Source organism: Microplitis mediator, chromosome 2 (genome assembly GCF_029852145.1).
Source record: "Microplitis mediator isolate UGA2020A chromosome 2, iyMicMedi2.1, whole genome shotgun sequence".
In the NCBI taxonomy this organism is placed as follows: Eukaryota; Metazoa; Arthropoda; class Insecta; order Hymenoptera; family Braconidae; genus Microplitis; species Microplitis mediator.
In genome coordinates, this window is record NC_079970.1 from 23,503,003 (window position 1) to 23,527,740 (window position 24,738).

The window sequence follows — 24,738 nt, forward strand, 5'->3', positions numbered from 1 at the left end:
AAAAAAGTCACGATGCGATGTAACCAGTTTTCAACGCAAAATAAAATCAAGGACTCGAATCAGTAGCTATCAAGACGCCGTACGCGAAACATTACACTGAGTCATATTTAATAAGTAAATAAATAAATAATAATGACAGTTAATAACTTAAGCGTTAATGAAGAAAATTTTCATATGTTTGCATGGTGGGCATCTATTTTGGTACTGAAAATTTTTTTCACCGTTGCTTTAGTTGGTTTTTGGAGACATTACAAAAAAGTATGTATATAAATTATAAATTTATTTATTACTGCTTTGTATGAGTTAATTTTTTTTTAGATTTTTCTGTCACCAGAAGACGCAAAGGCTATAAAAGGCTCTAAAGTTGTGTACGACGACCCGGATGTCGAGAGATGTCGACGAGCGCATTTAAATGACTTGGAGAATATTTTACCTTGGGTGATATCCACGGCCTTATGGCTTACTACGTCTCCAGATCCTTCTACCGCGGGATTTTTAATAAAAACATTTGCTATAAGTCGTATTATTCATACTATTGTTTACGCGGTTATTGTTGTAAGACAACCGGCAAGATTTTTGGCTTTCATGATAGGATTGTCTATTACTGTTTATCAAACTTTCGCAACTGTTTATTATTACTCTTAATTTAAAGTAGAAAAATTATTAATTATTCATACTGTATACTGTAGAAAATCGGGAGTGGATTCGGAGTGATTACGGATTTTTTTAAAATGCGAATTCACTCCGTTATACGGAGTTTTAAAAAAAAATCAATTCGCAAATGGAGTAAATAGGGAGTTTGTTTTTTCAGCGGAGTGATTTTGGAGATAACCCGAAAGTTAGCAGACACTTAGTAATTTTTTGATTTTTTTTTTCACCAAATCAATTACAAAAAAACAAAAACTAAAAATATGCACATACAGAAAATTTAAAAAACTTCAGGAGCAATTTTTTCATATATATTTTTTTTTTTAATTTATTGATTAAAAAAAAATTAAAAAATTATTAGACGTCGGCTAACTCCGGTATCATATTTTGGAGTGGGTGGATTTTATTTAAATCCGCATTCACTCGGATTCGGAGATTTAGTATTAAAATAAATTCTCTTTCGGAGTAAATTTCACTCCAGGGGATTAAAAAAATAAATAATCATCCGCTCCGCATTCACTCCGGATTTAATCCGCGTTCACTTTGGAAATTTTTTACCGTGTAACGACTTAAATTTATTATCCCACACGGAAAAAGATATATCCGGAAATATATACCGGCAAAATAGCATACATACGACAATACTAAAGATATAAGCCGGGTATATAATATTGTGCCGGGATATATATTTTTTCGTGCGGGATATAAACGACCTTTTGTATCTTTGCAAAATCATGGTAATTATGTCTGTAAATCTGAATAATTAAACACCTATACCTTGAATCATAATGAAGTTTTTTATACAAAAAAAAAAAAAAAAAATTAGATTATTATCAAAGAAATAATAATCAAATCTACTCGATTTTACTCCGAATATCCTATTTGTCCATATTTCCCTGCATACACAAAATTCCAAAGCAATAACTTGTAAAAAATAAAATTCCTCTACAATTTCCGTCCGAAAATTTACTACACAGCAATAATTTAAAAAATGTGTCATTTTTTTTTATCAACTCGAAAAAAAAATTTATAAACCACTCGTGTAAAGTCTTATTGAGAAAAAAATTCAAATATATATACGAACATAAATAACATTGGTTTAAAATATATCGAAATTTCCCCTAATACAATATTACTTCTCCCAGCACAAACGTATGTAATATATTATATATAATATACACATACATACATATAAATTTACAGAAAACGAAATAAAAAAGTATTTTAGCTCAAGATCTACGATCTGAGGCGAGAGCAAGTAGGGATTGAAGATAATGCTTTATATATATGTGCGGCTAAGAGGAAGACTTATATCCCGTGACTATAATAATGCATTTATAGAAACCACTATCAGAGACTAATATATCTATCTATATATATTATTTTCCAATACATCTATACATTCAATAAAAGTACATAGAAGAAATAAAATATATCTATTATTGCGCGGAATTCAATTTGCACTTGATCGATTTCTTCTCTATATATTTGGTAACACAAAATTTTATTATTTTTTTTTTTAATTTATCCGACATTAGTTGACTAAAATAAAACTAAATAAAAAAATACTGATTCCGTGCGAAGATAACTGATCCCCGTCGGCTATTTATCTTATACGTATATTTCTATACCTATATAGCAGAAAATATATATATACAGATAGATATACATATATAGTCAAGTTCCGTTGAAACTAACTTTTAATATATAGTATACATTTATTGTCAGTATTGTAACAGGCAAGCAGCAGCAATATACTAAGATATATATATATATGATAATAATTATAACTATTATTATTATTATTATAATTATTATTATATAGAGCAAAACACCGCATTTAAACACGTGTTGAGTCAACGGAGTAATTTGTTATACAATAAAAAATATTACTCTGAAAAAATATGGCTTTATATGATAAAAATATCACTGACACGTTTGAAAAATTTGATACTTTGTATGCTTGGTCATCAAGCATTTTAATAATGCAGCTGCTGATTTTAACGTGGGTCACTGGTCGAATTCGCGTTCGCACTCAGGTAATTAATTAACTTTTTTTTTTATTTTAAATAATTTATGGGACTTGTGGGGAAATAACATGAAAATAAATCCTAAATTCCAGACGATCCATAGTGAGGAAGACAGAGTATGGATGAAAAAAGATAAAATAACAGTTTGTGTAAAGGGAGGAGGACATCCGGAAGTCGATCGCATAAGATCAGCGCATTTTAAAGATTTGACATTGATAATTATCTGGTTATTTATCATTCCATTTTGGCTCCTAACTTGCCCGGATTATACTACTGCTTTTTTTGTGATGAAGTTATTTATGATTTCGAAAATAGTTCATACTATTCTGTACATTAATGTAATTCAACTGCCGACTATTATCCGACTTACTAAATTCATTTGCTACTCTCTTATTAGTTTAATTACTGCCAACTTAATTTATTATTACTGTTAATAAAAATTTTTATCGAATATCATTTTGGTTTTATTTATCGTTATCCCACCGCTTATTATTCATAGGGTTTAAATTTTCCCGCTTGGTGACTTTTGTAAAGAGGTCACTGCTGCGCCAACATGGCCGCCAATGGCGCGAATGATTTCAAATTTTAAATAATAATAATAACAACATGCATTGACTCACCATACAGGCAACAGGATTCGGGATGATCTGAAAAGAATCAGAAATTCTGTTAGAGAAAAAAAATTTTTTTGTAAAAAAATTTGAATAATTATTATTGTATTCACCTCAGCTGATAACTGCAGGATCATTGGCTCCGAGGCTTCATCAGCTCCAACATTACACTTCACTGCACTATCACTACACTTCACTACTTCATTGACACTAAACTTCACTTTACTATCACTACATTTAATTCCACTACCACTACATACTTCACTATCACTAAATATTGACTTATTAAAACATTTATTATTAAAATTACACCATTTTGACTCACTGACACTGTAACCAACACCAACATCACTGTTCATTATACACAAAGAAAAAAAATATTAATTGTTCCTATGTTCTGTGCGTGTTTTTTTTTTTTTTTAATATTAAATATCATGAGTGTGAATGTACCATACATGAGACAGTTTATCAATTTTAAGAAATGCGCGCACTAATTTTTCATTGATCTAAAAACACATTTTTTATGATCCCGAAATTTTAGATTTTTTTTTTCAAGTCAATTCCAAAAATATGCACATTTAGAAAATTGGAAGAACTATGGGTGCAATTTTTTTAAATATTTTTTTTTTAAATTTGTCGTTTTTAAAAAAATATAAATATTTAAAGACGTTAGCTAACTTTAATATCATCGTTTTTTAATTTTTATTCTACTGTCATTTAATTCGTTCATTCAAAAATTAAATAAATAAAAAAACTAATTACTTTTGAATTTATTTTCAACCACAGACTCGAAATTTAACTCTGGCAGTTTTTAATTAACAAAACTCAATCACTTTAATACCCAAGCCCACAGCTCGCGTGCCAGAGCCGATGAGTGTAAAAGTAGCTGACCAATGGAAATTTAAAAAATTTTTAAATAAATTAATAAAATGTAATTAGAGTAAAAATTAAAAAATGCGAATTTAAATAATTAAAAAATCAGTGCGTGCATTTTTTTTAATTTCATTATTTTAATTAAGTAATTAATTTATTTCAAATTTATAAATTGTCTCATAGCTACATTCACACTCATGAGAGCTGACTAAAATTTTCAAGACCATTGTAAGCCAAGAGAACCGATAATTTATATAAATTAATAACCCCGTCTATTACCACGACTCTATATTATGTATTTAATATTAATTAATGAAGAATATTAATTAAAAACACTTAATTATTGTAAAAAGTTACCACTGATTCAGAGCAGACGCTTACTGTTGAGACTGAACGAACGACAATGACGCGTCAGAATGCGCAGTGAGACCCGAGGGAAAATGCTCACCGCTGATTGGCTCTCAAAGTATACGCGCGCGCCCCCTTCTTTACCGCGAAATTTAAACTTTTAATAAAATCCCTCTATATCCAATAAATATTTCTATCGAAATAAATTCTCATTAAATTCAATTTACTTATAAATAAATAATAAAAATGATTAACTCATAAGTTGATTAATAAAATATTAAATTTGAAATTTAATTTTCCCGCCATGCAGCCTCTATCATGAGTGTGAATGTAGCAGACATCAGACAAATTTAAAATTATTAATAAATAAACTAAATAATTAATGAAATAAAATTTTTCAAAAATGCGCATTTCAAAAATTCAAAAACTAATAAGTGCATTTTTTAGAAATATTGTTTTTTAAATTATTTATTTATAATTTTAAATTTGTCTGACGTCTGCTACATTCATACTCATGCCACCATTGCTATATATAGTTCGGAATTCACTTTATCGATTTTTCCCCTTCCGAAACTCAGAACAAAGAAAAAAATCCTGAACTTTCTATTGGTCAATAAATAAAATTTTCAAAATTTTTTTTCATACCAACCAATCGCGAGCTTCTCTATAATTATTTTTCAATCGAGCAATGAAAAGTCACCTTAATTTTATTACTCATTCATCACTCGGCTACCAACACTAACACTTGCTCCATTTTCATGTTCATTGTCACCGTCAACGACAGCGACAGCCTCTTTACAGAGTTATAGAGGAGGAGCAATGAGTGCTACGAGTTGCTTCTGCAAAATAATTATTATTAAATTCTGACGTTACAGTAAAAGCAGACAGAACTCGATGCTTTGATTTCCCCATTTTTTATCATCCGTGTTTATTAAATAATTAAATAATATAAATAAGTAAGTGTAGTTTACAGATAAGTGTATATAATTATAAGTAGTTATCATAAGGAGAGACAAGTTTAAGAGCAGCCACAATGGGTGATTCACTGGATGGGTCTGGTGAACCCACGCCAGAGTCACAAATAATTGCAACCGTTGACTTTACGTCCTTCACTAATTTTCTGCGTAAAATAATAACAGTATTGGCACCTGAAGAAGATGGTGTACCACAGGCTTTTGTAGCAGCACTTGATGACAAGAGTCATCAAGACTATATACGTAAATTTATAAGCGACTTTCAAGTATGGGCACTTTGTATTCAGCGCAGCTCAACAAAAGGTATAATTTATTAAACTTTATTTATTTATTAATTATTAATGAGGAATTATGATTTCAGATGAAGACGGAAGTGGTGAAGGTGATGATGACCGCGACAGCACGTATTATATATCAACGGAAATATATTTTACGAACCCGAAAATGTCAACCCTGGTACTAACTAAACGAGGTGCTGTCATAGAAGCTGATAAATCGATATCGTCCCAAGTGAGAATTGTTAATTTTTCTGATGGGCCGCCGTACGAAACCCTCCATGCTATCAGTAAAACGATGGCGCCCTTTTTCAAGAGCTACGTCAAAGAAACCGGACGTGTTGATCGAGACGGTGATAAAATGGCACCGTCAGTTGAAAAAAAAATCGCTGAGCTAGAAATGGGACTTCTGCATCTGCAACAGAATATCGATATACCCGAAATATCGTTGCCGGTTCACCAGGTCGTGATGCAGGTGATAAAGCAGTGTGCTGACGAAGGCAGGAAACCAAAAGTCGCGGACTTTGGCGACAAGGTCGAGGACTCAACGTTCCTGAACCAGTTGCAGAACGGCGTTAATCGGTGGATCAAAGAGATACAGAAGGTAACAAAGTTGAATCGTGACCCAGAGTCGGGTACTGCTCTGCAAGAAATTTCCTTCTGGCTGAATTTAGAACGGGCATTGCATCGCATACAGGAAAAACGTGAGAGCACTGAAGTCACATTGACTCTGGACATTCTCAAACACGGTAAACGTTTTCATGCGACAGTAAGTTTTGACACTGATACTGGACTCAAGCAAGCGTTGGCGACTGTCAACGATTACAATCCTCTGATGAAAGACTTTCCTATAAATGATTTACTGTCGGCGACAGAGCTAGAGCGCATTCGAGCAGCTGTACAGCAGATATTCTTACACATGCGTAAAATACGTAATACTAAGTACCCAATCCAACGTGTATTGCGTCTAGTTGAAGCGATTTCGCGTGACTTGAGCCAGCAGTTACTAAAAGTATTGGGCACACGTCGTTTGATGCACATTCCATTTGATGAATTCGAGAAAGTAATGACCCAGTGCTTCGAAGTATTCAATACCTGGGACGACGAGTACGACAAACTAACAGGACTGCTTCGTGATTTTGTTAAAAAGAAGCGCGACGAGCACATGAAGATGGTCTGGAGAGTCTCCCCAGCTCACAAAAAACTCCAAACCCGAATGGAGCAGATGCGCAGATTCAGAAGACAGCATGAACAATTGCGCACAGTTATTGTTCGGGTATTGAGGCCTACAGTGCGCCAGAATAGCAACAACTCGGCTGGTAATATTGACAATCAGGACAACGATAATGTTAAGGTTGAATTCGCGCTTGATGCTGCCGATGCGAATGCCATCGGTGAAGTTAATTTGGCTTACGAGAATGTCAAGGAAGTTGATTGTCTGGATATCACTAAAGAGGGTCTTGAGTCATGGGAGGCTGCAGTTCATCGATACGAAGAGAGAATTGAACGCGTGGAAGCACGAATCACAGCTCATCTACGTGACCAGCTGGGAACCGCAAAAAATGCTAATGAAATGTTCAGAATATTTTCACGCTTCAATGCTCTCTTTGTGAGACCGCATATACGCGGCGCTATTCGCGAGTACCAGACCCAGCTGATACAGCGCGTCAAAGATGACATCGAGGCGCTCCATGAGAAATTCAAAGTACAATATCCGCAGAGCAAGTGCTGCAAGATGAGCATGGTCAGAGACATTCCACCAGTATCGGGGTCTATTATTTGGGTCAAGCAGATTGACTACCAGCTGACGATGTATCTTAAGCGCGTCGAAGACGTTCTGGGCAAAGGCTGGGAGAGCCACATTGAAGGACAGAAGCTCAAGGCCGACGGAGACTCCTTCAGACTAAAGTTGTCCACGCAGGAAATATTCGACGAGTGGGCGCGCAAAGTTCAGCAGAGAAATATTGGAGTTACTGGAAGGATTTTCACCATCGACACTGTCAGGTCCCGCTCCGGGCGCGGCAATGTGTTGAAGTTGAAAGTCAATTTTCTGCCGGAAATCATCATGCTGTCCAAGGAGGTGAGGAATCTTAAGAACCTCGGGTTCCGCGTTCCGCTGGCGATTGTCAACAAAGCTCACCAAGCCAATCAGCTATACCCATTCGCTATCAGTCTTATCGAAAGTATCAGGACTTACGAGAGAACTCTGGAAAAAGTAAGCAATCATTTTTTTTTATAATTTAATTATCAATGATACTGAAGTTAGCCGACGTCTAATAATTTTTGGATTTTTTTTTAGACAATAAATTACTAAAAAAAAATATTTTAAAAAATTGCACCTGTAGTTTTTTAAATTCTCTACATCTGCATATTTTTAGTTTTTATTTGTCTGCTAACTTTAGGATCATTAATTATCAGGTAAAAAGACCTAGTACTCAATCACTCCATGTATTTTTATGTCTATATTTATTAAAATAAAATAAATATAGACATCCAAATACATGAGTAATCCGGTACTGGGTCTCTTACCTCAGTTGTCAATATTCTTAATAATAATTTAACAAATATAATATAATTAAAAATAGAGTACTGCGCACTTTAACGTGCAGTATTAGGTTTACAATAGACGAGATCGTGTCTAACTCCTCTTATATCTACATAATTTTTTAGCTTACATCTCGGAGTCCCCACTGTCCCACGTTAAAGGTAGTTTATTACCGCCAGAAAAATAATAAAACGCAATTGTCTGCCTGCTTGTCATTTAAATTATTCATTGTAACTAGATTATAATTTATGAAAAGCATTTTCGATTGGCCCTCTCCCTTTATTTTAAGTTCTACAGCCTGTCGTATTATTTATATACATATATATTTATAAATAAGTATCTATTAAATTTAAATGCCATATTTTCGTTTGCATCGCTTAAAAATTTTTTGTCAAAAGAACTTGAGTTGTATTTTAGCATTGTAATTATTTTATGTATTGATGCATTCAAAAAATTTATCTATCATTTTTATTTAAAATTAAATATTAATAGACTTTTTTATTTTAGATTGAAGACAAAGCGAGTATTATTCCACTGGTTGCTGGCATGCGTAAAGACGTTCTGTCTTTATTCTCTGAGGTATTTATTTATTTATTTATCAAGTAATTATTATTACTAATATTTATGAGATATATTTTAATTTTAAATAGGGAATAGCATTAGTGTGGGAAAGCTACAAGTTGGATCCCTACGTCCAGCGTTTGTCGGACATAGTGGTCCAGTTTCAAGAAAAAGTTGACGATCTTCTGGTAGTCGAAGAGCAGTTGGACGTCGATGTAAGATCTCTCGAAACCTGCCCATACTCAGCAAATACGTTCGCGGACATCCTGGCAAAAATCCAGAAGTCCGTCGACGAGTTGTCATTGAAGAACTACTCGAACTTACACATATGGGTCGCCAGGTTGGACGAGGAAGTGGAAAAAAATCTAGCAGCGCGACTAGAAGCCGGTATAAAAGCCTGGACAGACGCTCTGATGGGTCAAAAGAAAGAAGTTGACTTGAGTATGGACACCGACGCCCCAGCAAAACCAACTCATAAACCCGGAGGTGATCCCAAAATACAGAACCAGATCCACGAAGTGCGAATCACAAACCAGACTATGTATCTCTATCCCAGTATTGAAGACGCGCGTTTCCAAATAATGCAGCAGCTGTTCGCGTGGCAAGCGATCGTCACTTCACAAGTCCGTCTGCAGAGTTCGCGTTATCAAGTGGGACTCGACAAACCAGAGTCCGGGACCTACAGGAATCTGCTGACGAAGCTGCCCGCCGGAAAGCAACCGCTGGAAGCTGCTTATGAATCTATCGAGTCGAAAATAAAAGACGTGGCCGAGTATGTCGACCAGTGGCTGCGTTACCAAGCACTCTGGGACCTTCAGCCAGACAATCTTTACGGTAAACTTGGCGACGATATCAATTTATGGATGAAGTGTCTTAATGACATCAAGAAAACGCGCACGACTTTCGACACATCAGACACGCGTCGCGAATTCGGTCCTGTCATAATTGACTTCGCTAAAGTGCAGAGCAAAGTCTCATTGAAATATGACTCGTGGCACAAAGAAACTCTGGGGAAATTCGGAGCCCTTCTAGGCAATGAAATGACCAGTTTCCATGCTCAGGTCTCCAAGTCACGGAGCGATTTGGAGCAGCAGTCAATAGAAGCCGCCAGCACCACAGACGCAGTAGGTTTCATCACTTATGTCCAGTCATTGAAACGCAAGATGAAGGTCTGGGAAAAACAAGTCGATATTTATCGTGAGGGACAGCGTATTCTTGAACGTCAACGGTTCCAGTTCCCCTCGTCGTGGCTGCACGTTGATAACATCGAGGGCGAATGGGGCGCATTCAATGAAATAATAAAACGCAAAGACTTGAGTATACAGACTCAAGTCGCTTCACTCCAGATGAAAATAGTTGCTGAAGATAAAGCCGTTGAGACACGTACCACTGATTTTCTGGGCGATTGGGAACGTGGCAAACCAGTGGAAGGTCACTTGAGACCAGATGAAGCGCTCCAACAGCTTCAGATGTTTGAAAGTAAATTTGCACGTCTCAAGGAAGAACGTGATAACGTTGCCAAAGCTAAAGAAGCACTTGAATTACAAGAACCCGGCGGAGTATCGAGTACCAGTGAAGACAGAATGCAAGTTGTTTTTGAAGAATTACAAGACTTGCGAGGTGTTTGGTCCGAGTTGTCCCGAATATGGGCGCAGATTGACGAGACTAGAGAGAAACCCTGGCTGTCGGTGCAGCCGCGTAAGTTACGTCAGCAGCTGGACACTATGATGGCTCAATTAAAAGAATTGCCCGCTAGATTACGTCAGTATTCATCGTACGAGTACGTCAAAAAAATGCTGCACAATTACACGAAAGTAAACATGTTGATTGTCGAATTGAAATCCGATGCATTGAAGGAACGCCACTGGAAGCAATTGACCAAACAGCTCCGCGTTAATTGGATCCTGAGTGAGTTGACCCTGGGTCAGGTTTGGGACGTAAATTTGCAAAAGAACGAGAGCATTGTCAAGGACATTATTTTAGTTGCGCAGGGAGAAATGGCGCTCGAGGAATTCTTGAAACAAGTGCGCGAGTCCTGGCAAACTTACGAGCTGGACCTGATTAATTATCAGAGTAAATGTAGACTGATAAGAGGCTGGGATGATTTGTTCAACAAAGTAAAAGAACATATTAATTCAGTGGCTGCTATGAAGCTCTCGCCTTACTACAAGGTCTTTGAAGAGGAAGCCCTAACCTGGGAAGAGAAATTGAACCGCATCAATGCACTGTTTGACGTATGGATTGACGTCCAAAGACGGTGGGTTTATCTAGAAGGTATTTTTTCAGGCAGCGCTGATATTAAAACCTTGTTACCCGTTGAGACCTCGCGTTTCCAGAGCATAAGCTCGGAATTTCTGGGGTTGATGAAAAAAGTATCTAAATCCCCGATGGTAATGGACGTTTTGAACATTCCCGGAGTACAGAGAGCGCTAGAACGTTTAGCGGATTTACTGGGCAAGATACAGAAAGCACTTGGTGAATATCTAGAACGAGAACGTACCTCCTTTCCGCGGTTTTACTTTGTCGGTGATGAAGATCTGCTTGAAATAATTGGCAACAGCAAGAATGTCGCGCGCCTGCAGAAACACTTCAAAAAAATGTTCGCCGGAGTCGCGGCTATTTTGCTGAACGAGGACAACACAGTGATTACGGGAATAGCCTCACGCGAAGGCGAGGAAGTGAGCTTCCAGACACCGGTGTCGACGATCGAGCATCCCAAGATCAACGAGTGGCTGACTTTGGTCGAGAAAGAGATGCGAGTCACTCTGGCATCGTCGTTGGCCAAAGCCGTGTCCGATATAAAACAGTTCAAAGACGGCAACATCAACGCCGATGCTTTCATGACCTGGTGCGACAACTACCAAGCACAGATAGTCGTACTAGCTGCACAAATACTCTGGTCTGAGGACGTAGAGGCAGCGTTACACGAAGCGCAATCCCAGCCGAGTGATAAAAATCCTATGGAGCGGGTACTGAACCAAGTTGAGGGGACTCTAAATGTCCTTGCGGACTCTGTCCTTCAGGAACAACCAGCACTGAGGCGTAAAAAATTAGAGCATCTGATCAACGAGTTCGTCCATAAACGTACGGTAACACGTCGTTTGATTGCCAACAAAGTGTCCAACCCTAAAGCGTTCGAGTGGTTGTGCGAAATGAGATTCTACTTCGACCCGCGTCAGACGGAAGTGCTGCAGCAGCTGACAATACACATGGCCAATGCTAAATTTTTCTACGGGTTCGAGTACTTGGGTGTCCAAGATCGCCTGGTGCAGACTCCGCTTACTGATCGCTGTTACTTGACAATGACTCAAGCTCTGGAGGCTCGTCTCGGTGGTTCTCCGTTCGGTCCAGCCGGTACCGGTAAGACTGAGTCAGTCAAAGCACTGGGACATCAGCTTGGTAGATTTGTTTTGGTGTTCAACTGCGACGAGACCTTCGATTTCCAAGCAATGGGACGTATTTTTGTTGGTCTTTGCCAAGTGGGCGCCTGGGGCTGCTTCGACGAGTTCAATCGTCTTGAGGAGCGAATGCTGTCTGCGGTATCGCAGCAGGTGCAGACGATCCAGGAAGCTCTCAAGAGCCAAATGGAAGGAACGAAAAAAGAAGCGACGACTTTGTGCGTTGAGTTGGTTGGTAAACAAGTAAAAGTATCAACAGACATGGCAATATTTATCACCATGAATCCAGGGTATGCTGGACGTTCTAATCTGCCGGATAACTTGAAAAAATTATTCCGATCGTTGGCCATGACGACACCCGATCGTCAATTAATTGCCGAAGTTATGCTGTTCAGTCAAGGATTCAGATCTGCTGAAAAATTAGCTTGCAAGATTGTCCCGTTCTTTAAGTTGTGCGACGAACAATTGTCCAATCAGTCGCACTACGACTTTGGATTACGTGCGTTGAAATCTGTGCTGATATCCGCTGGTAATGTAAAGAGAGACAGGATACAGAGGATCAAGGAGAACATGATACAGAGAAGCGGTGAAGATAATATTGATGAAGCTTCGATCGCTGAAAATTTGCCGGAACAAGAAATCCTCATACAATCTGTCTGCGAGACAATGGTTCCTAAATTAGTCGCTGAAGATATTCCACTGCTGTTCAGTCTCCTCAATGACGTGTTCCCGAGCGTCAATTACACGCGAGCTGAAATGAAAGGTAATTTTTTATTTTTTTAAATTCAAAAGTAAAATTACCAACACTGAATATTATCAATTTTTTTTTATAGGACTCAAAGATCAAATAAGAAAAGTCTGCGCTGAAGAGTATCTAGTCTGCGGTGAAGGCGACGACGAACAAGGCGGAGCTTGGCAAGAAAAGGTAAATAAATTTTTGAATAATTATTTTTATTATAAAAAAAATTCCCGTTTTGTGTAGATTAATTAATTAATTAATTATTAATCTAAATGTACACGTATATTTACGCACGTACACGGTGCTAGTTGTATGCGAAATTCAAAGAGGTTATTATTATTAAAAATGAAAAAATTTCAAGTAAACTGTTAATATGACGATAGAAAATAAGCTGGTAAATTTTTTAATCAGAATCAGGCTCAGTCCGTTGAAAAAAAAAATTTTAATGAACATAAATAAAATTATTTTACTTTTTCCATTTTATCGCATCCAAAATCCAAACAATATTTAAATAGATCACAGGTAATTGGACAATAAAAGAAAAACAATCATGCCATTATTATTATTTCGATGTTTTGACTCTTTATTGAGTCTTCATTAGGCTCTGAAAAATACATACATACCTAAATACAAATTTATTTCTACTTTTTTGCTCTATTAAAATCATTATAAACAAATAATATAAAATATTACCATAACGAGTACATGAAAGCAGTCAAGTAAAATAACGTATGGGGAAAAAATTTTCATTCCAAACCATATTTGTTGATAATGATTTTAATAGAGCAAAAAAGTCGAAATAAATTTGTATTTAGGTATGTATGTATTTTTCAGAGCCTGATGAAGACTCAATAAAGAGTCGAAACATCGCAACAATAGTAATGGCATGATTGTTTTTCTTTTATTGTCCAATTACCTGTGGTCTATTTAAAGATTATTATTTTACTTCCTCACTTTAAAAAATGATTATTTAAATTTTAAAAATAATAACCACTTAAATAATTAGTAATAGAATTGTACATGTAAATAAAATATATATAAAAAAATCACAATTTATCTTACGCACGCAATAAGGAGCTGGTCGGTGAAACGTGGGTAGAAAAGGTGAGATTTATAATAAACATGCTCTTTAATTGCCATTGTCTCCCTTTGTTTGCGTAATGAATCGCTTATATTAAAAAAAAAAGTTTTAATTATCTACTTTAATAAAAATAAAATATTTATTGATACTGAGTAATTAATATGATTTATTATTTTATTCCAGGTACTGCAGTTGTATCAGATATGTAATTTAAACCACGGGTTGATGATGGTGGGGCCAAGCGGATCCGGTAAGACCACGGCCTGGAAAATATTACTAAAAGCACTAGAGAGGTTTGAAGGTATCGAAGGCGTTGCGCACGTGATTGATCCGAAAGCCATAAGCAAAGAGACACTTTACGGAGTCCTGGATCCAAATACTCGGGAATGGACTGACGGATTGTTCACTCACATCTTGCGTAAGATAATAGACAACGTCCGTGGCGAAATAAATAAACGCCAGTGGATAATATTCGACGGTGACGTTGACCCCGAGTGGGTTGAAAATTTGAATTCCGTGTTGGATGACAACAAGCTGCTGACTCTACCCAACGGAGAGCGATTGAGTTTGCCGCCAAACGTCCGTGTCATGTTCGAAGTACAGGACTTGAAGTACGCGACTCTGGCGACAGTATCGCGTTGCGGTATGGTCTGGTTCTCCGAGGACGTTTTGTCAACGGAAATGATATTTGAAAATTACTTATCGCGTTTGAAAAACATACCCCTCGAAGACAATGACGAGGACAACAATTTGAGCAAGAAAATGGTCAGCGGAGACAATAAAGAGGACACAATGTCACCTGGTCTGTCAGTCCAGTGCGAAGTCGCGAGTATTCTCCAGAGTTATTTCGCGCCCGACGGTCTGGTCGTGCGCTGTCTCGAGTACGCGATGAAACAGGAACACATCATGGACTTTACAAGATTACGTGCTCTGAGCTCACTCTTCTCAATGCTCAATCAAGCTGTACGCAATGTCCTGCAGTACAATCACGCGCATATCGACTTCCCGTTGCCGAGTGAGCAACTGGAACGTTACATGCCCAAGTGTTTGGTCTACGCGCTGCTGTGGAGCTTCGCCGGTGATGCTAAACTAAAGGTAAGGTCTGATCTCGGTGATTTCATACGATCCATCACCACAGTGCCGCTGCCCCAAGGCAATAACATACCGATAATAGACTTTGAAGTTAACATACACGGGGAATGGTTGCCGTGGAGCAATAAAGTCCCGCAAATAGAAGTTGAAACCCATAAAGTTGCGAGTCCCGACATTGTCGTACCCACTCTTGACACTGTGAGACACGAGAGTTTATTGTACACGTGGTTGGCTGAACACAAACCTCTCGTCCTCTGCGGTCCTCCAGGTTCCGGTAAAACAATGACACTATTCTCAGCGCTCCGTGCTCTCCCGGACATGGAAGTTGTTGGTTTGAATTTCTCATCAGCTACAACACCAGAGCTTCTGCTAAAAACATTTGACCACTACTGCGAGTATCGTAAAACACCCAATGGCGTTATCTTGTCACCAGTGCAGTTGGGTAAATGGCTGGTGCTGTTTTGCGATGAAATAAATTTGCCGGACATGGATAATTATGGTACCCAGCGAGTTATATCATTCCTACGTCAGCTGGTTGAACATCGTGGGTTCTATCGTACGAGTGATCAAGCCTGGGTGACTCTGGAACGCATACAGTTTGTCGGAGCCTGCAACCCGCCTACAGATCCTGGCAGAAAACCATTGAGCCACAGATTTTTGCGACATGTTCCAGTTATCTACGTAGATTATCCTGGTGAGACATCATTGAAACAAATCTACGGTACATTTACTCGCGCGATGCTGCGTCTGACTCCATCACTAAGGGGTTATGCAGAGCCGCTGACCAACGCGATGGTAGAATTTTACTTGGCGTCGCAAGAGAAATTCACTCAGGACATGCAGCCGCACTACGTTTACTCGCCGCGTGAAATGACGCGATGGGTTCGCGGTATCTGCGAAGCAATTCGTCCTCTGGACAGCCTGTCCGTTGAAGGATTGGTGCGTCTATGGGCCCACGAAGCGCTGCGTCTGTTCCAAGACCGTCTTGTTGAAGACCCAGAACGTGCTTGGACGAACAAGAACATTGATGTCGTCGCCACGAAACATTTCCTGGGCGTCGACAGAGAAAAGGCGCTGTCACGTCCTATTTTATACAGCAACTGGCTGTCAAAAGACTACGTCCCAGTTAATAGACAAGAACTGCGTGATTATGTGCGTGCAAGACTTAAAGTATTTTATGAAGAAGAGTTAGATGTACCACTGGTGCTATTTGATGAAGTATTGGAACACGTGCTGCGTATAGACCGTATTTTCCGTCAGCCGCAGGGACATTTACTGCTGATTGGTGTTTCTGGTGCCGGTAAAACAACTCTGTCACGTTTCGTCGCTTGGATGAACGGTCTGTCGATATTCCAGATCAAAGTCCACAACAAGTACACCGGAGAAGACTTTGATGAAGATCTGAGACAAGTTCTGAGACGCTCGGGATGCAAAGACGAGAAGATTGCGTTCATTTTGGACGAGTCCAATGTCCTGGAGTCTGGATTCCTTGAACGCATGAACACGTTGCTGGCTAATGGTGAAGTACCGGGTCTATTTGAGGGCGACGAGTACACAACGCTGATGACTCAGTGCAAAGAAGGCGCCCAGCGCGAAGGACTGATGCTGGATTCAAATGAAGAGCTCTACAAATGGTTCACTGGACAAGTCATGAAGAACTTGCACGTTGTTTTCACAATGAATCCCAGTACAGATGGACTTAAGGACCGCGCCGCCACCTCACCAGCTCTCTTCAATCGCTGTGTCCTCAACTGGTTCGGCGACTGGTCAGACAACGCGTTGTTCCAAGTCGGCAAGGAGTTTACTTCCCGTGTGGACCTTGAGCGCCCGTCGTGGAGATGCCCCGACTTCTTCCCATCAGCTTGCTCGCTAATTCCCAATCCACCGAACCACCGCGACGCCGTCATTAACGCTTTCGTCTACGTACACCAGACTCTGCACAAAGCAAACGCGAGACTCGCGAAACGCGGCAGCCGCACGATGGCCATCACTCCTCGTCACTACTTAGATTTTATAAACCACTTTGTCAAACTGTATCAAGAAAAACGCAGTGATCTCGAAGAACAGCAGCTGCATCTTAATGTTGGGTTGAGTAAAATTGCCGAGACTGTTGAACAGGTCGAGGAAATGCAGAAAAGCTTGGCCGTTAAATCTCAGGTAACTAATAAATTAATCAATTGATTAATTAATTAAAAAATATGCATATTTCAATGAATTGTTTAATTTTAAAGGAACTACAAGCTAAAAACGACGCAGCCAATGCAAAATTACGTCAAATGGTCAAAGATCAACAGGAAGCTGAGAAGAAAAAAGTACAGAGCCAAGAAATCCAACAGCAATTAGCAATTCAGACGGTTGCTATTGACCAGAAAAGAGAAGACGTCATGGCTGATTTGGCGCAAGTTGAGCCAGCAGTCATCGATGCCCAAAATGGTATTTTATTTATTATATATATCGGCTCATTTAATTATCATTATTTTTATTTATCGCCTAGAATTTTATTTTATTTTTATTTTTATTATTTATGGAATCGTTTAAGGACATTCTCAGGCAGTGTCCCGCCCTCTACTTTTGAAAAAATTCAATGACTCAATTGTCATAAGCGTATCAAAATTTTGTAAATTAATTTTAAAAAATTAAACCATAGTCGTAATTTCGCCGAGGTATAGATTTAAAAAAAAATTAGTTAAAGTTGATATCAATTAGGAGTTAAACGAAATTTTTTGAATAAATTTTAGCCTACGAAATTTGAAAATTCTAATTGTAAAATTGGCAAGAAGATTTAATTTTTTTGAAATTAATTTACAAAATTATTGTGAGTAATCGGAAATTTAAAAAAAGTGGGGGCACTGTCTGAGGATGGCCTTAATAAATAAATTAAAAATACGAGCGCAGCGGTAAAGGGAATAAAGCGGCAGCATCTTGTGGAAATCCGTTCAATGGCAAACCCACCCGCGATAATTAAACTGGCATTAGAGTCAATATGTTTTTTGCTTGGCGACACAACTGATAATTGGAAACAAATCCGTGCTGTCACAATGAGAGACAACTTTATACCCACAATCGTTAATTTCAACACATCTGACATAACGTAAGAAACAAAATGATGAGGATAATGAGTTATCAATAATCAATTTGAATGTTCGACGTCTTGGCTGGGACTTGTAAAAAAAAATACAATTAATATCTCGCTTACTGGTCTTACTCAATTATCAAGTAATTAATTGTCTGATCTAGTCTAGTCTAAGGTCTTGAAGACACGGTAATTTTTATTACAGCACAAAATATCTAACTATGTACATAAAAATTTACAGTAAGCTGCTGCAAGCTTCTTTTATGTTGATAACCACTTGGATTTAATTTAACTACTCATTTATTTAATTAATTACATGTTTTCTATTCTTCATTTACTTATTAATTTATTATAAGAAGAGCTATTGTAAATATTAATTGTCAATTAACAATTTTATTATTAATTCTGTCGAATCTAGCGGTGAAATCAATAAAGAAACAGCATTTGGTTGAAGTCCGTTCGATGGCAAACCCACCGGCAATCGTTAAAGTTGCACTGGAATCAATATGTTTATTATTAGGTGAAAATGCAAGCGATTGGAAATCGATTCGTGCTGTCATCATGCGAGACAACTTTATCAATACTATTGTCTCTAATTTCAGTACTGAGGACATTACGTAAGCATGCTTCTATAATTGTTTAAAAAAAAAATTTACACAAATAATTACGCGCCATCACGTCGACTTGAATTCGACTTTGAGCAGAAAACAAAACCGACTGGTGAATTTATTACTAATTTCAATGTAATCTCTGTCCATAACACTCTAATTTTTATAATTATAATACTTATTTGTCCTAACAATTTTTAATTAACTGCAACTGCAACTGTCTTGTAAAGATTTAACTAAACGAGAATGAAAATTTTACTAAAAAAATTTTATTATTTGTATTAATGATGATTATTATTTACTGATTATTTTTTTAAATTTCTTTTAGGGATGAGGTACGCGATAAGATGAAGAGTCGCTATCTCAGCAATCCTGATTACAATTTCGAAAAAGTTAATCGTGCTAGTATGGCATGTGGTCCTATGGTCAAGTGGGCAACAGCTCAGGTATTATTTATTTCTATTTATGTACCTGAAGATCGAAACATTTTTCGCTCAACAAAACTTTGAAAAATTTACGATCTTGAAGTTAGCAGACAATTAAAAATTTTTTTATTTTTTTTGAACAATTAAATTTGAAAAAAAAAAAAAACTAAAAATATGCACATGTAGAAAATTTAAAAGACTATAAGTGCAATTTTTTGAAATATTTTTTTTTTTATAATTTCTCGCTTAAAAGAAAATCCAAAAATAATTAGACGTCGGCTAACTTCAGTATCATAAAAATTTATGTAATTTTACTATGAAGAGGTACCCTAATAGCACAGTTTTTTTTTGCTTTAGCAAAAGTTTACTTTAAAAAAGTTTCCTTGAATTATTCGTCAATTGTCCGTCTTCGGGCTTTTTCGTTTTTGGCAACAATTTGTATAAATTTGACGTAAATTTACTACCCGAATTAGAATGCAAATTCACTTGAAAAGTTGACTAGAAAAAAGTTGTCAATTTTCAGGCAAATTTTTATATCAATTAATTGTTAATTTGACTTTAAAAATGGTTAAGTATTTTTTTACCGTCAAATTGTAGACATTTTTATGTATAAATTTGCTTACCTTCTGAAATGTTTAGAATGAACATCACCGACTTATTTTTCTATTAAAAAGTTACCCCAAAATGGAGTAAAAATTAACCGCAAATTTTTCTTTACAACTTTTGCTGTCAAATTGTCAGCGAATTTCGGGCAATTTCAATGTCAAATTACTGTCTATTTCAAGCTAAAGTGGCTATTAGGGTAGCTCCGGTGGCCTGCAGTTTTCGGCTGACATACCAGCACTCATATGAAATATTTCAGAAATCTAGATCCAGTAGATTTTTAACTTTTCATTTTTTTTTATCATTCCGCAGAAAACGTTCCGATCTTCAGGTACATTTTTATTTAACTAAGAATATAATTAATTAATCAATTAATTAATTATTTAGATTGAGTACGCAGACATGTTGAAGCGCGTGGAGCCTCTTCGCGAAGAGCTGTACTCACTGGAAAGACAAGCAGAGACAAACAAAGAAAAGGGAGAGGAAGTCAAAAAACTGATAGCAGAACTAGAACTGAGTATCGCGTCATACAAAGAAGAGTACGCGCAACTGATATCCCAAGCCCAGGCGATAAAAACCGACTTGGAGAACGTCCAAGGGAAGGTAGACCGTTCGATAGCGCTGATAAAGTCCCTGGTAATTGAGCGCGAGAGGTGGGAAGCGACAAGTGAAACATTCCGCAGCCAAATGTCAACAATTATCGGTGACGTGTTGCTGTCTTCAGCATTTTTAGCATACGCTGGTTACTTTGATCAGCATTACCGTCAGAATTTGTTCACCACCTGGTGTCAGCATCTCCAGAATGCTAATCTACAGTTCAGACCGGACATTGCCCGCACTGAGTACCTGTCCAATCCAGATGAACGTCTACGTTGGCAGGCGAATGCTCTCCCCACTGACGATCTCTGCACAGAGAACGCGATAATGTTGAAGCGGTTCAACAGGTACCCGTTGATAATCGATCCATCCGGACAAGCCACTGAATTCATAATGAATGAATTCAAAGACCGCAAGATAACTAAGACAAGTTTCTTGGACGACTCCTTCAGGAAGAACCTGGAGAGCGCGCTGCGGTTTGGTAACCCTCTGTTGGTGCAAGACGTCGAGAATTACGACCCGATATTGAACCCAGTACTGAATCGAGAATTACGCCGCACTGGTGGCCGAGTTCTGATAACTCTGGGCGACCAGGACATCGATTTGTCGCCGTCGTTTGTTATTTTCCTGTCGACACGTGACCCGACTGTTGAATTTCCACCCGACATATGCTCACGTGTCACGTTCGTAAACTTCACCGTCACCAGAAGTTCGCTGCAGAGCCAGTGTTTGAACCAAGTCCTCAAAGCAGAGCGACCGGATATCGATGAAAAACGCTCGGACTTGTTGAAATTGCAGGGAGAGTTCCATCTGCGTCTGAGACAGCTCGAGAAGTCGCTGCTCCAGGCACTCAATGACGCTAAAGGTAAAATACTGGACGACGATTCGGTGATAACTACGCTGGAGACCCTGAAACAAGAGGCAGCGGACATAAGTAAGAAAGTCGAAGAAACTGATAAAGTTATCGGTGAAATTGACACTGTGTCGCATCAGTATCTACCACTGTCACAAGCCTGCTCCAACATTTACTTCACAATGGACAGTCTCAATCAAATCCATTTCTTGTATCAGTACTCGCTTAAAATGTTTTTGGATATATTTACATCCGTCCTCTCGCAGAACCCAAAATTGACCGGCATATCCGACTACACTCAACGATTGTCTTTGATAACAAGTGATCTATTTTCTCTGTGCTACGAGCGTGTCGCACGTGGAATGCTCCATGCCGACAGAATGACCTTCGCGTTGCTGCTCTGTCGCATCCACTTGAAAGGTATCGTCAGTGAATCAACTTACGACCCAGAGTTTACTTTCTTCTTACGAGGCAAAGAGGGCGTCATGAATGTACGGGGACCTCTGATACCAAACTTGACATCCGAACAGCAAGAAGCCATGCTGCGTTTGAGCCTCCGTCTGCCGGCGTTCAAAAAACTCCCGCAGTTCATTCAAGAAAACAGTGCGGAGTTCGCGACCTGGTTGCAGTCACCGAATCCGGAGACCGCAGTCCCTAAATTGTGGGAAGAAAAATTGATTGCCTCTGGCAACGATGACGACGAAGACGACATGATGAAAGAACGTGGTGACAAATTGCTGTCGCCAATAGGCAACGCAATTCATCAGCTGCTTGCAATCCAAGCATTCAGACCAGACCGCGTTATTGCTGCGGCCGCGTTGTTCATAAACTCCGCGCTGGGTGACAAATTTATGGCAGCTGCTGAAGTTGAGCTCGACTTTGCATCAGTAGTTGAGAACCAACTTAAAGCAGCGGTTCCAGCGTTGCTCTGTTCAGTGCCGGGTTTCGATGCGTCGGGTCGTGTTGACGATTTGGCTGCAGAGTTGGGCAAGCAGATAGTGAGCATTGCCATCGGTTCTGCTGAAGGTTTCAACCAGGCCGATCGCGCAATAAATATGGCTGTCAAAGCCGGTCGTTGGGTCATGCTGAAGAACGTACATTTAGCGCCGCAGTGGCTGGTGCAGCTGGAAAAGAAGTTACACAGCCTGCAGCCGCATGCCGGCTTCAGATTATTCTTGACAATGGAAATAAACCCCAAAGTACCAGTGAATCTGTTGCGAGCCGGGCGGATATTTGTGTTCGAGCCGCCGCCAGGTATCAAGGCCAATCTTCTGAGAACATTTAGCACCGTGCCGGCTTCGAGAATGATGAAGGCACCGAACGAACGTGCGAGATTATACTTTTTGCTCGCTTGGTTCCATGCTATTGTGCAAGAACGTCTGCGCTATTCGCCGCTCGGCTGGGCCAAGTACTACGAGTTCAATGAAAGTGATTTGCGCGTCGCCTGTGACACTCTGGACACCTGGATAGACGCGACAGCTATGGGCAGAACAAATTTGCCTCCAGAAAAAGTACCCTGGGACGCACTAGTCACTCTGCTGTCTCAATGTATTTACGGGGGTAAAATAGACAACGACTTTGACCAACGTTTACTCGCTTCATTTTTGAGAAAACTGTTCACACCTAGATCATTCGAAGCTGACTTCGCTCTGGTGGCCAACGTCGACGGCAGCGGAAGTGGAAGCGCTGGTGCGAACCAGCAGCAACCCAAACACATTACGATGCCAGACGGTACTCGCCGTGATCACTTCCTCAAGTGGATCGAGTCGTTGTCCGACAGACAGACTCCTTCATGGCTCGGGTTACCGAACAACGCCGAGAAAGTTCTCCTGACCACTCGTGGTACTGACTTGGTATCAAAGTTATTAAAAATGCAACAGCTTGAAGACGAAGACGAGCTCGCGTACTCAACAGACGACACACTCGGCGGTGACACTCCTCGGGAAGCTGACGTCGACGGCAGACCTTCTTGGATGCGCGTCCTGTACAACTCGGCCTCCACGTGGCTCCAATTGCTACCCAAGAACTTGCAGACACTCAAGCGCACAGTCGAGAATATAAAAGATCCTCTCTACCGTTACTTTGAACGGGAAGTCAACAGCGGAGCTAAATTACTCCAAGACGTTATCCATGATCTTGAAGACGTCGTCATGATTTGCCAAGGAGAGAAGAAACAGACCAACTATCATCGAACGATGCTGTCGGAGCTGGTAAAAGGAATTCTACCTGCCGGCTGGAGGAGATACACTGTCCCCAGAGGCTGCACTGTCATCCAGTGGATCACGGACTTCAGTCATCGCGTGTCCCAGTTGCAAGAGGTCTCGCGACTGGTATCCCAAGGCGGCGCTAAGGAAATAAAGAGTTTCCCGGTCTGGCTCGGAGGATTATTGAACCCCGAGGCTTACATAACAGCTACGAGACAGTGCATTGCTCAGGCGAACAGTTGGTCTCTCGAAGAACTCCAACTGGACGTTACGATCGGCGACGGTGACAACATCGCGACGGACGACTGCTCGTTCGCGGTCACTGGACTAAAATTACAAGGCGCGCTTTGCAAAGATAACCAGTTGTATTTGACGTCGACTATCATGACCGACCTGCCTGTCACGATGCTGAGGTGGAGCCGCTCCTCGACTGAAGAAGCGAGGAAAGGAAAATTGTCATTACCTGTTTATTTAAATAGTACGAGAACGGAGTTGCTGTTTACGGTGGACTTGAATACTGCTGCAAACCAGGAGCCTCACAGCTTTTATGAGCGCGGAGTTGCTGTACTCACCTCTACTGCTTTGAATTAAAATTATTTATTATCACTGCAATAATTACAAATATTTTTTATCATTTGAAATATCTTTTGATAATGCTTGAGATTTTTTTTAAATTTATAGTTTGCGGATGACGTTTTTTTTTTATTATTTAAAATTTAAATTAATTCTATTGGTTATTTATAATTAAAAGCAGCATGAAACGAATTAAAATATCTACCAGTGAATTAAAAACAAAACATTCTATATATAAATATACTAATTAATAAATAAATAAATATGAGTATACTTATTAAAATATCATGGAATATTGTACTTGTATGTAAGAGATATTAATGATAATGAGATTGTAAGATGGAAATTTTTTAAATTTAAAATAAAATGAATATGTAATACTTGATATTTATAAACATTAAATACGAGATGTGGCTTATAAAATAAATAAGTATTTAATTATTTGATGACTTCCGGTTAATTAAAATTTTTTGCCTCCACTTTTTTGAAAATATATTAAGCTGATTTTTTAAATTTATGAAATATGAGTACAATTTCGCGGGAAAAAAATTGTATCCTCTATACCCACAGAATTCATCAGCGCTCCCTGAGGTAAGTCGGGGAACTGACAGAAAGAAAAAAAAATAT

The 24,738-nt window shown here is 38.7% G+C and overlaps 3 protein-coding genes across 6 annotated transcripts in view; 2 read left to right on the forward strand and 1 right to left on the reverse strand.

Moving 5' to 3' along the window:
• Positions 1–3,645, reverse strand: part of LOC130664020 (glutamate receptor ionotropic, kainate 2) — a 184,172-nt gene extending 180,527 nt beyond the window's left edge. Inside the window, exons 1-2 of the mRNA XM_057463663.1 lie at positions 3,403–3,645; positions 3,299–3,325 (exon numbers count right to left, since the gene is read on the reverse strand). The gene's annotated coding sequence lies outside the window, so the exon portion shown is untranslated. The remainder of the gene's footprint in view (positions 1–3,298; positions 3,326–3,402) is intronic.
• LOC130664024 (microsomal glutathione S-transferase 1-like) lies at positions 48–2,078 on the forward strand. Its single transcript, XM_057463672.1, has 2 exons — positions 48–258; positions 319–2,078. The coding sequence occupies exons 1-2, from the start codon at positions 133–135 to the stop codon at positions 643–645; spliced, it is 453 nt and encodes a 150-aa protein (XP_057319655.1). The 5' UTR covers positions 48–132; the 3' UTR covers positions 646–2,078.
• Positions 3,646–5,272: 1,627 nt separating the features above from the next.
• Positions 5,273–24,552, forward strand: LOC130678674 (dynein heavy chain, cytoplasmic). Of its 4 annotated transcripts, none has more exons than XM_057486047.1 (11): positions 5,273–5,787; positions 5,846–7,974; positions 8,812–8,883; positions 8,955–13,026; positions 13,097–13,188; positions 14,077–14,106; positions 14,267–17,332; positions 17,407–17,608; positions 18,071–18,266; positions 19,185–19,302; positions 20,272–24,552. In XM_057486047.1, the coding sequence occupies exons 1-11, from the start codon at positions 5,544–5,546 to the stop codon at positions 24,127–24,129; spliced, it is 14,079 nt and encodes a 4,692-aa protein (XP_057342030.1). In that variant the 5' UTR covers positions 5,273–5,543; the 3' UTR covers positions 24,130–24,552. The 4 variants fall into 4 exon arrangements, with proteins under 4 accessions (XP_057342030.1, XP_057342029.1, XP_057342031.1 ...); XM_057486046.1 differs by lacking the exon at positions 18,071–18,266 and adding an exon at positions 18,667–18,865 and having other exon boundaries at positions 5,274–5,787; XM_057486048.1 differs by lacking the exons at positions 14,077–14,106; positions 18,071–18,266 and adding an exon at positions 18,667–18,865 and having other exon boundaries at positions 5,274–5,787.
• The last annotated feature ends 186 nt before the right edge of the window (positions 24,553–24,738 follow it).